The sequence below is a fragment of the Strix aluco genome, chromosome 1 (assembly GCF_031877795.1).
Source record: "Strix aluco isolate bStrAlu1 chromosome 1, bStrAlu1.hap1, whole genome shotgun sequence".
NCBI lineage: Eukaryota > Metazoa > Chordata > Aves > Strigiformes > Strigidae > Strix > Strix aluco.
This window is the reverse complement of record NC_133931.1, coordinates 46,542,485-46,555,077: the sequence shown is the minus strand read 5'-3', so window position 1 is coordinate 46,555,077 and position 12,593 is coordinate 46,542,485. Positions and strand designations below refer to the sequence as shown.

Below are 12,593 nucleotides of genomic sequence, written 5' to 3'. Positions count from 1 at the left end.
AGGATATGAACTGAGTTTGGAGGCTTTAGGCAATAATAAAACCTTCCTCATATTTCCAGAAGTTATCTGCTAGAAACAGTTGCTGATACAGATTTTCTTGTGTAATGCGTGACAAGACAGAAAGATTTTTTAAAATTCAGATGTAGTTAGAAGGTAGGATCAGTTATTTGTCATAATTATTAATTAATAATATCATTGTCCAATCAATGATTGTCCTCTGCTTGACCCAAGAAAGATCACAGCCCCATTTTGCATGAGCTGTTCTCTGTTTATGTAGAAAAAAACCAAGTCTGACACCAAAAGCCTTCCCATGGAATATATAAAGACAATTAACCCCAAACAGAGCTGCCCACATTACTGGGAAATAACAGGTTTATAGTTCAATATACTAAGGTTCAACTAATGATCTGCTTTGCTGATACAATAGCTGAAATGAATCAATTTTCATGACATGGCCATCATCTGAATGAGTGAGGGTTTTTTACTATTTTTTTTTAATACAGCTGGGACTTTTCTGGAGCTCAGCCTTAACCCACAAAGGACCAGGAATTTTCCTTTGCTAACGCTGTGTCTATCTGCGTTGCTGCTGGTATTACCAACACAGCTGCCCGCAGTCCTAGAGATGCCTGAAGACCCAGTTGTACCCTGTCTAACACCCACATCCAAAATATGTTGGTCCATCCAAGGGCCAAAGAAGCCCTCCAGCAAGAACTGGAAGTCTGAGGTTTAAACAAAAAAGCCACAGTATCAGTCAGCCTAAGCGGGTGAAAATATACGTAAGTCTTTTTAAATCTGTTTCCCTGCAGAGCTCTTTGGTTTGTTTTTTCTTCCCCCCATATTCTGTGTATCAAGGGTTTTTCTCTGGTCTGTTTGCTGCTTGGAGATTGCTCTGGATAACATATTTCTGCCCGGCTTTTATAAGGCATAAGGATTGGTTCTGGTGCACTAAATTAATATGTAATTCCTATTTTGTTATGGGCAAGAAAAGCACTCTGATGTGGCGAACTTTCTGTTTTTACCTTAAAAAAACTCTCATTTAAGAAACACAGTGTACTGTTTGTACAGAAAAGTAGCAAAGTTTAATCTCATTATTAGAAATAAGGAAAAATAAGAATGAATAGAGGAAAGAACTGATTTCAGATGACTTCGTACTGGGGCTAAAGTGGCATAGCAGAATCTTGAGAAATGTCAGTGTTTACCGTTCAGGCCTCATCAAAGACATACCCAAGTGTTTAGCACACTCTGGCCACAGTGGCAACTCAAGGGAAGGAAAACTTGAAAAAGCAAGAACAGTGGAGATCTTGTCGGAAAACAGAAGAAATATAAAGGGATGCAATACATAATCTACTTCTCCAATCTTTCTGGTTATCTTTTAAAGAGGAGAAAACAAAGAATTGGAAAAAAAATAATATCCAGCCTGTAAATAATTTCAGGTATTGCATTTTTACATGTTTACTTCCTGGTTTTGCTTTTTAAAACAAGTAAGATAAAGAGCTCTGCTTCTTTACCATGGCAGAAATTCCATATCAGACAGCTAAAGGATGTGAAATTGAAGTAATATACACCAAGTATTTTGTAAATATATTTCTAAAATTCACAAGCTCAGTGGCTTCAGAGTGATCTGTGTTTAACGTGCACTCTGGTTGGCTATGTTTTCTATTAGGCAGGGAGGGCTAGTTCAATAAAACCTTGAGTTACGTACAGCAGTTCCAACATCTGTATCACATTAGAGCAGACATGAGACAAAACACTGACTCTTGAGGTTAAATCTAAATTTCCTGCTGCAATCCTGAAGTTTGATTTGTTAGGAGAAAAGCAACTGAGAGGAACAGAAATAGAGACCAGAACTAGAAATAGAATTCAAAGAGCAATGGTTGCCAACAATTTGTTATTTTTATGAAGTGCCATTTTAGTTAGAAATAACACACTGACCACAAACAATCCCCCAGCTAGCTAAAAGCCACTTTCCGAATGGGGCAGTTACACCAGTTACTCCTCTGTATTTTTATACGTCTTTGCTTTTAGCAGAGAGCTGAGGATGCAGTAGGGAAAGCAAAGGGTGTTCCCCTGTTTCTTATGGGATTTTCAAAATTCCATCATTTCCTACAACATGTTGCTTTCCCATCTTTTTTTAGCTAAGGAGGCCTGGCTTGGGGGCTGCTTTTGGTACTCATTAAGTCTGCTTTTTAATTGGCATTAAGGATCCCTTTGTGCCCAGAAGCTAAACTGCTGCTTCCGCATTGTTGCCATTCTCTGCTGGTCCGGGGAACAAAAGGTGCAGCCTGGAAAGCAAACCCACTGCTGTCTTTCTGGCCCTCAGCCACCCAGGCACTGCCCCAGTGATGATGATTGAGCTTGGTTTTTTTAATGTCCTAAAAGCACAGATTATATTTTAAAATCATTTCAAAAACACAAGTTTAGTGTATTAGATATTTTTAACACATTACAGAAAACAGAACTCATCAAGTGTTTATTAGAAGTATGACAACTCTTCCAGTATTTTTTAATTTCTGCTTTAATATTTTCCCCCATTTTCCAGCTGGTTTAAATTCTGAGACCCAACTGTAAGAAAACAGGCCTGTATTAAAGGCAGAAATACTAAAGCACAGATGGGTGGCACAGTTACACACAGGGAATTCTTGTGTCATGCTGGGCTTAATGTATCAAGACCAAATCCTCAGATTTAGGTACAATCCTATGGTCAGTCCTCTGCCTTGCACTATCTTGACTGCCTTTTCAGAGAAAGAAGCATTTGCAAAGCTCTTTATCAGGCATTATTTTGTCCATAAAACCAACCAAACAAACAAAAACCAATGTATTAAAGAATTCAGGATTAGAGATGTGTCAGAAATAAAGGTATATCTTGTTTTTCAAATATATATATAAAAACCATATATATATATATAAACACAGAGATACACAGGGATCAAAAAGATAATTCCATCAATTCTAGTTACAACTTTAGATTTCACTTGGTGCTTTCAAATTCAGTTCCAAAACTCTAAGATGTTCCCTGTGTCATATTGCTGAGTGAATTAAAAAAAAAAAAAAACAAAAACAACAAAAAAAAAAAAACCAAAAGCTGGAACACGATGGATACCATAGTACAGTCCCCTGTGTTAGTCTAGACTAACAGTAATATATTTAAGTTTAGTTACATGAGGACATCTTAAACCATGCCCTAAAGACTACTGAGGGCTTGCTGACAGCCAGGTTACGCTTCCGTGACAGTGCGCAGTTACTTTGTGTGGCTGCTGTACCTGAGTTAATTTAGGCATTTCTGCAAAATACAGACTTGCTCATTGTAGAGAAAGAGCGGATATGGCCAGAAACAAACTGCTGACACTACTGTCAGTTCTAGAAAACGCTATTTCAGTAACCAACAGAAGAGCGCCACGCTGGCGGTCAAAGGTAGAAAGCCTACCACAAGCAACCAGGTTCCTGAATACCCCAAACTTCACAGACTATAAACACCACCAAATAAAGAAGCAACTCCAAGCAGATAGTCAAAACACCTAAACCACTATTTTTAAACAAATTACACTGCTTCAAAGGAAGGACAACATTTATCTTAGCTGTTTATCTTCTCCACACCTTTGCTATCATAAATCGTGTTTGTTGGTACATTCCTGACAAGTGAACCATCCTTAAACTGTCCTAAGAAAAGCACTGAAATATTATTTATTAAGAATTGGCTCTTCCTGATAGTTGAAAGTTCAACAATAAGACAGTGCAATACAAGGGTGTAATTTTAGGTGAACACTGCACTGGAAACTCTGGGAATTCATTCAGGAAAGTACCCTTCCATCCCTGCTATGCTTCACCAAAAAAAAGACTTCCTAGAGCATTCCTCCCATTTGGGAGGCACTGAAGGGGTCTGTGCAGACCTTCTCCTGGGCATATTGCAGAAGTTGAGCTCAGTAAAAAACAACTCTTTAATGGCAGGCAGTTGTAGTTGCATTTCACCCTACCACTGAAATACTATCACCCTCCTCTCTTGTTCTTCACTGGCCACACCTCCACATGGCCTTCTTCAGTATACTGCTTGGCCTTTCAACCTCTAGGTTAATAATTCATAGTCAATGCTTGGTTTAAAGAAATGGGATGTTATCATTTACCTTTCTTAGCCACCAAGCAAAAAATTAAGATTAAAAATATTTAGGTCTCAATATTAGCTTGGAAAAATCTTTAATTACTTTTTCCATGTTTTTTTCCAAATTTCTTTCACATTTAATGCAGCTAGACACGTGAAAATATCTTACCACACTGAATGTTTGGCACACTGATCAGTGCCTGGAAGCAAGCTGAATCAGAAGGAGAACATTTAGAAGCACTTGTAACTGAAACAGCAGCTTTTTATGGAACAGTGTGATTTTCTCAGGCATGTCTTGAGAAGACAACTCTTTTAATTGGCTGTGCAAACAGATAATTGCATATAAAGCTGTCCACTAACTACAAAATTACATTTATTATTATATAAAATGGCAAACTTAAGAAACACTTAGTAATTGAAAAAAAAAAAGCTTAGAAAATTAGTATGTAATTTTCAGACTCATCTGAACCTGTAAAGTCTGAATATATTAAGCAATTTAAGGACAGATGAAAAATACACCCAAACAGACCTACACAGTATAAAATTATTTTACAGGGACTAAGAGCACAGTGTAAACATGAGCACTGTCTTCACGCACGAGGTTGATGTATGTTTTGGATGTTTAGCATCTAAGACACTTCTTGAGTATAAAGATTGTAAAGGGACACATTTATCATGCTTGTTGATTTTATAGCTTATTTTCAATGTCTAAAGAAGTACACACTGCATATATCTCTCTTGAACTAAGCTGTAAGCTACCAATTAGCATTTGGAGCGATTTAGTACAGACTGAGAAATTAGTTTATGGATGTAGATGCTTCTTTGATCTAGTCCTGTTCACACAGCATGTACACATCATTCTCTTTTTCTGGGCACAGCAAGAATTGAACACAAGAGAAACAGTGCCTTTATATGAAAAGCCCAGGCTGGCTTCCAGAAGGACTCCGCCAGGTGAGCTCCCTTGTTTGACTTTCTTCTGGGGCTCCCACCACCCATGAAATGACTCCTCACCACTAACACCACCAAATCCATTCCCACTTGTAATTAGCATCCCATGACACTGCTCTGCCTCTGGCCTTCAGCACTCTGGTTTTCTGGGTTATTGTTCTGACTGGTTCAGATGAGTTACTCCAAACATGAACTCAACTGCTTTTCATATATATATCTCAAGTGACAGGTGAGTATTTCACACCCTTTACTTCAATGAAGTCTCATACAATCTGTCACAACAATGCTTTAATAAATGTTAAATTGGTGACAGACATGTAGAAGCCAACTCATGTTAACCACACTGTTCAAACAAGGCTAGTCAAAGCCTGTCGGAGCAGTGGCATTTTGAAAACAGATCACTTAATGTTTAATCATTGACCTATCCATCAGTAAGGCAGAACCATCAGCCACTTTCCAATGGGAACTATAGGAAATCACTACAGAATGACTTACCCGTATGAGGCAGAAACAATTTATAATTTGACCATGGCCTCCTAATTATTTTCCGACACTGAAAAAAGGGCAGGTTGCTGTATAATTACCCACTGCAAGGACTTCTGTGTCCTCCTTTGATGCATAGGATATAGGACACAGTGTAAGGACAAGACACCGTTTCAGATGGGTAACTGTGCTTTCCCATTGTGACAGAATTCAAATACTTAGCATGTTTCAAATGTTGTGGCTTGGTCTCATCATTATTTTTTTTGCTGCTATTATGTTTTCATTTATGTATTTATTCCTCATTTTATATACTTAAGTAGCTTAGAGGAGGAGTGAACCTCAAGGAACACACACTGCAAAAGTCAGCACAGAGCCCAATCCAATACACATCACAGGAAAAAATTCTGAATGCTTTGGCCCCATCTCTAAAAGAAAGTTCAAGTTTCAGAACTCTGACAGATGTTAGTACTCCATTCACATTTCATGTTCAAACTGTACTTTGAAAATTTGTCTCAGCTTTGACAGACGCTTCAATAGCCAGATCTGGGCACTGTTGACCTGATAAAGCGGACTCAAATGTGCTACCATGTCTGGATTACAGAACTGTCTGCTCCATGTGCCACGCACTGAAGGACAACATACGTACTCCATGCTTTAGTGGTCCTTTAACCACAATGCCTGTTCTTGTGGTTGCAATTAATATTGTGGAGAAGCAGGAATTTTTCTGTGCATCCAGGAGTCATTTTTCCAACCTGGCTTCCTAAGGAATGAAGCTGATGTGATAACACTTTGCTTGTTTGTGTGCATCCCACCACAACTTCTGAGCCCTCTGGTCAATTCTGAACAAATTTAATAAACTGAAAGAAATTTCCAGTAAGTTGCATGGAAATGATCAGTCAGGTAGAGGAAAAAAGACATATAAATGTCTCCAGTGAGGAGAAGATTGCAGCCTGAACTCAAATTTTATTAGACATTATAAAATCTGTCTCATTGAGATCAAGTATGAATGTCCCAAGAATGGGAAATGCTTCACTCAGAACATACACCTCTTATAGGTCATTTAATTGCAATGTGAGACAGAAACCTTCATCAATTAGTAATGCTGCTCTCTGAACTACTGATGATTACCTGTCAGTGCAAATCTTCTTCTGAAGTCTATAGCATCATTTGTGGTACTAGACTTTATGTGGGGAATTGACTGTTTTAAAATGCTTATTTGTAAATATTTTATATTGCTCTCAACCTGATAGCACAGTGACAGGGAATGCTAGGCTAGGATACCCTGGAGGGGAGAAAATAAATGATAGCTCTCACCCCAGCGCTGCCCTTTGAAGGGATCCTACTTAGCCAGATAATGCTATGGCACAATTGTGGTTAAATCCCAAGAGAGGTTTCAAAGTGTCATCCACAGGAGCCTTGCTGGGAGCAGAAGTAATTAGTTCCAACTGAGGACACAGGCACATAACTTTAGAAAGGTCTAGCTGCTTTCATGCTAGGAGAGAAAAGGTATTTCCGTCTAGCAGACAGGACAACACACTCTGGAAACAGGAGAATGGCCTTCTTCATTTGTTTGGTGTGCAGCTAGGTGTGTTTTGGATGTGCAAGATGGACTTGCATTCACTGACTATGAAAATTACAGGTTTCTGTTTGCTGGGTAGCTGAAAAATTCCCATAAAATACTATGCAGAAGTTTCTCTGCTTCACAGGGCAGTCCTCTGAGGTCACTGTTCAGCAGTCTGAGGCTTGGCCTTCCTACAGGTGTTCACAGCGTGCTAGACAGTTGCCAGGGACATACGTAAAGCTCTCTCTTGGGAGGCTTTCCTAGAACATCTTATCTAAACACTGGTATTGCTCCACTTTTATGTATATCTTTGTGTGTTCTGGCACCTGATAAAAATTCCATTATTCTCAGTGAGTATCACCTGGTGAAACCACAGCTTCCTCTGAGGAGGTGCTTTTGCAGAGTTCATTCTTAGGTTATATGTCGGCTATTTTTTTTTTCTTTTTTCCCCCCAGAAATTCCAAGAAAGACATCTGAAAAACCCCACTCTCTTGCATCTTGTTTGGATTTTTTCCCACTACAGAAGGTACTAGCTAAAGCCCAGCTGTTCTCAGAGAAGTAACGGCTCAGCAGCTGAACTGTTGTGTACAGAACAGTAAAAGCACAAAACGAATGCCAAATATTGATGGAGCAGCTACAGGTTCATCGTTAGAAGGACCACTAGTGACTACTAAATGCCATCAGATGGTTAAGGACAGCCAGTTATGGTTTAATGACTCCTCCCGGAGTCCTGGGAAACTAACTCGTAAAAAGCATCAGAGGCCCACTACATCGCTTTGTTTCTTAACTAGCCACAAAGGCATTTAACTGAGCATGCCAGAGAGTGGGCTCGCTGATACAAATAGATCTGCTGAGCAAGACACACTTGTGGCAGCCTTTCTAAGGGAGAGAATAATTTAATCTTCCTGGCTGTTCGGCCCTTGGTGTAGGTTAGACCGATACTTTTTCTGCAGTCACAGTGGGGTCCTGCAATTTACTGCAAGCTTCTTAAAACTTTATAGATCTATATTCACTGCACACAGGCTATCCAATGATAACCCCCTTAATCATTACTGGTGAGCTGAGATTCAAACCTGTGGTGAAATGGCAGTGCTTCCTGGAGCAGCATGATTCCCGGTGGAAGGATTCTACTTTTTTAATATTTAAATTTAGTGTCTGTTTTTAAGAGATTTACTAAGCACTGTGACAATTTTGTAATATAGATTCAACCAAGATCACTTCTTGCATACTTTAAACCCATATTTAACTACAATTAAGCTGCAATAGTTGCTCTGTTAATGGCATTGTGGATAGTGTGCAAGAGACAATGTTTTTAAAGAAATCTTTTGCCTCTTACTTATATCTACTGTGCTTGGGACAATGATGGAAGAAATACTCAATTCTCTGCTCACGGATCCATTCATGCAAGTGTACCACATGAGACAGAAGCAGTAGTTCTTTCTAATGTTAATGGCATAGTCCATCAAACCTTGCTTTGCAGATGTTTTTGGTAAAGTATGAAAAAGGATGCTCACTTCTGCAGATCTGATGACGTTGACATTCTTCCCTACCACAAACCTTCCTAAGATGCTGAACCGTTTGAATTACACCTTCATCCATGGCTTCCCAAGCGCAAGAGAAGCCATCAGTGTACTCACTGACCAGGCTGTCATGTGCCTTAGTGACAGGAACAAAAGCAGCGATGTGTGCAGCACAGAACGAGCGTGTTCAATGGACTAGCCCATGCTAGCACCTAACGCCAACGCAGGCCTAACCTGATGCTTCTGGGCGAGACAGCATCCACTTCTCCTGGCCCTGTGGTGCTCCTCCGAGAGCACAAATCACTCCCTAGCCCTCAGCGCCCTGCCAGCCACCAGAGGGCATGTCGTAGCTACACCTCTCTCAAACTGAGTAATTCGTTGACTACTGAAAAGGCAACCACTGTTTTTTTCCCCTTCCTTTCTTTCTTTTCCTCAGAGTGCCTAAACTAGGCCTGTCAAGAAGATGACTCTATAATCTGGGTCACACATGGTCAGTTTTATACTCTGGGTAAAGCATAAGGACTGTTAAAACCATGTCCTTGTCCATGCTGCTCATTAGAAAGCACAGCCTGATTGCAGGGTCCTTTCCAATCTGAGAATTCTGGGAAGCACTGCTGAAGCTGGGGACAGGACCTGCTGAAGACCTCACCATGCGAGAGGGTGGTGAGAGCACGTGTCAATGCAGTGGACTCAAAGGTGCCCCCCTAAAATGCTCAGATGCCTCCTAGTTAGAGTTGGTGTTGGGTGAGCACCTACATTCAAGTCCTACATTTGGCTCAAGGGCTGAAGATGTTTCTTAGGATATAAGTCTAGACTGTTTGTGTCAAACAGGTTTTTTTAGTGTCCTCTTCTCATCACTTGCATGCTCATATAAAAATCCCTAAAATTTATATACTAATTTCTTCACCTTCCAAGCAACACATCAAAGCCATTTTTCATACACATTTTTAGCTAAGACTACCATGTTTTTAACTCATTAAAATGTAAGTGCTCTTGTTTCCAGTCCAGCTATAGCAGTTGAAAAATGTTGATGCTTTTTTCAAACTACACTGACAGTATCAAATAATGAGCAAATAGCCTATTGCTGTGTATGAAAAATGCATCACTTCTTTCCGGAAAGTAATTCTAAAGAAGATCTTAGAAACCAGCTGGCTCTTTTTCAGGTTTACAGTTGTGCCTTCTGTCCCTTTACTCCTCCTATCCATAATGTTTTGGAGCACAGTGTGCTGCAGGCCAAAACATTAAACTTATAAAATATGTAAAAATGTGAACAACATTTTACCTAAGTGACACGAGGAGTTCCTGAGACTTTGAGAGCCAGCCAGCCAGCCAGCACACAGCGCTGAACTGTACGTGCATATAAGAAACATTTTCTGTATTATTTGTGTACCATAGATAGTAATTCTGTAATTCATGTTTCCAAGATTACCTACTTTTTTAAAGTTTTCCAGTATTAGCCCTTTTAATCAGTTCTATTCATGGGGTTTTTTGGACTAACCAACACTTACAAAGGGAAAAAGAAATATGAAGGAAATATAAGAAATATCTAATCAAAATAATTTAAAAGTAGTACAGTTCTGCATGGATCTAGACACTTACCTATAAGCAACATTACTAATGCATCTGTAATGTAATAACCAAACAGGAAAGGCTTCTGCCAGACTTCCACACCAACAGCACCGGTGAGCAGATACGCTGCTATTAATACCTATAGAAAAAGGATGACATATTTTCAATCCTTTACTTCTAAAGGCACAGAATTTCACTTATCATCTAACACAAATGCAAGAATAAAAAAAAAATCTGTTGTTTTCCTTCATCTCCACTTTATAAGACCTTATGCTGCCATCCCAAAAAAATTACTTCTAGACAGTGAAGCAGCTTCCAGGATCACCAACAAAATTATTAGCAATGTGTGAAATACAGTAAGAAACTTTCCTGCTAATGTGTGCATCTGTTTGCATGTGGCAAGTATTACAACACACCCTTTCAAAACACCCAATCCCTAAATCACTTCTTAAAGCCAGGTCTCCCCACTGCAAATGCACTTTCTTGTATTTGCATACAGACTTCAGAATTAGCAATGTGGCTATTTTTGCAGCTCAGTCCCCTGAACTGATCATATCAGAATAACTGAGAGGGGAAAAAAGTCACCTGAAATAATAAAAAAAATACAATTGAATATGAAGAAATAAAAAGAAGGGGAGGGCAGCTGAAGTCTTCCCCGATTTTTAATTTGTTTGACAGATAGCATCATTACAGGACACAAAAAGAAACAAGCAGTCAAACTTCATTAGGAGTCAAACACAAGACTCCACTTAACATGTTGAAGTGCCACCAGTTTCAGTAGTGATGTAAATGTAGCTTCTACTCTCTTGTCAGAGTTAATTCAGCGACCCAGCTGAGGCCAGAAGTCTTAATGCAATCAAAACCCTACAGCTCCTATAGCTATAACGTTCATACCCATTGTACTGCTTGCAGCAGCACTGCCTCCTGACAGTTTATGGCATAAATTCTTGAAGTTTTACCATTTTAAATGTGTAACATGATAGTGCAGTTAGAAGACTGCATATTCATCTATTTATTTCCAGGTAACGTTCAGTAACCTTTATATTTTCCATTCAATACAGTTTCTCACTCTGGGATGACAAATATTTTCCAGCTTTACCTGTATGATAGATTTTACTACTTTTTCGTTAGCTTTTTTAAATATTAATTTTTTACTGTTGGTTTTTTTTTTCATTTTTAACATCAATAAATACATTTCCAGCCTTCTATTAAATTAAAGGTACACTGAAAATCTCTTTTTTAGATAACAGGCTGTTTAAGATTAGTAGCCGAACACTAATGTTGCTTAAACTCCCTATTACATGTAGTTATCACTGTATTTGGCTTCACTTACTTCTCTGTTTCTAAATTCAAGATTCTTGCCCTATCAGTATGTAGCTCTTTAAGAGTTTTTCTTGAATGTGGCAGTGCAGAATTGGATGTTTGAATTGCCTCTGCAAGAACAAGCAGCACACCAGATCTGCAATGGAGAAGAGCAGGCACTAGTATCAGAGTTACATCTTGGGCCATTGAAGACAGTGAGTCAAGTTTTGGTCTAAAGGAAGAACGTGTATAACGGGTTTTGCAATCAACTACAACAGAACTAACAGTTGGCTTTCTGAAGAAATTGCATTATGTTATCCGTAAGACATGACGGATGGACTCCTGGACCCATCAAAGTTGATGGCAAAACTCCAACTGGCTTTGGTGGAGCCTGAATTTACCCTCACACATTGAATTCTGAACAGACTTTTTTGGCAAGTGATAAAAGAGGAACTTCAGTATTATCCATTATTACAGTCAGTACTTTTGGCAGTGCAGTCCTGAGTATCACTGTCAGATGTCAGCACACCTCTAAGAACAGGAGTGTCGATGCAATGGGCTCTCTCGGGGGAATCCCCTGCCCTGGGATTTGGTGATGCAGCACTCACAGGTTGAGATTCCCTCTTATTTAACAGATGTGGTGTATAAAAAAAAAACAAACCTTGGCTGCAAATTTTTGATGTGTTGTTTTTCAAGGACTCTTAACTTTGACTTCACTGAGGCAGTCTCAAAGACCTCCTTTAGAAAGCTGGACGGATAAGAAAATGGCTGTGTCCCTTGAGCTAAGCTATATTAGCAAAAACTGAAGATTGTCAAAATTATTAGACAAAAGCTAAGTATGTTAATCAGCTGTATAAACGTTTTTTAAAGGTACCGCTGGTAAAAAAAATAAAGACATAAAGCAGTGCTCCTAAGTGCAACTGAGTAATTCTACATAAGAAAAGATGGCCAGGTTTTTTACTCATCTCTCCGGCATTGATTGGCTTTAGTACTTTTCAGATATAAATGTAGCCTTTAGCAAGTAAAAATAATTGCAACCTTTTGTAAAATGATAAGTCCAAATTAAATAATACAAGTAAGGACTATATAGCAAGTTAGTGTCAGATGTATACATTCT

At 39.0% G+C, this 12,593-nt stretch overlaps 1 protein-coding gene across 1 annotated transcript in view; it reads right to left on the bottom strand.

The window, feature by feature from the left end:
- Positions 1–12,593, bottom strand: part of LOC141921310 (ethanolaminephosphotransferase 1-like) — a 56,181-nt gene that overhangs the window by 8,365 nt on the left and 35,223 nt on the right. The window contains exon 6 of the mRNA XM_074819768.1: positions 10,205–10,313. Within this exon, the coding sequence (XP_074675869.1) occupies positions 10,205–10,313 (109 nt within the window). The remainder of the gene's footprint in view (positions 1–10,204; positions 10,314–12,593) is intronic.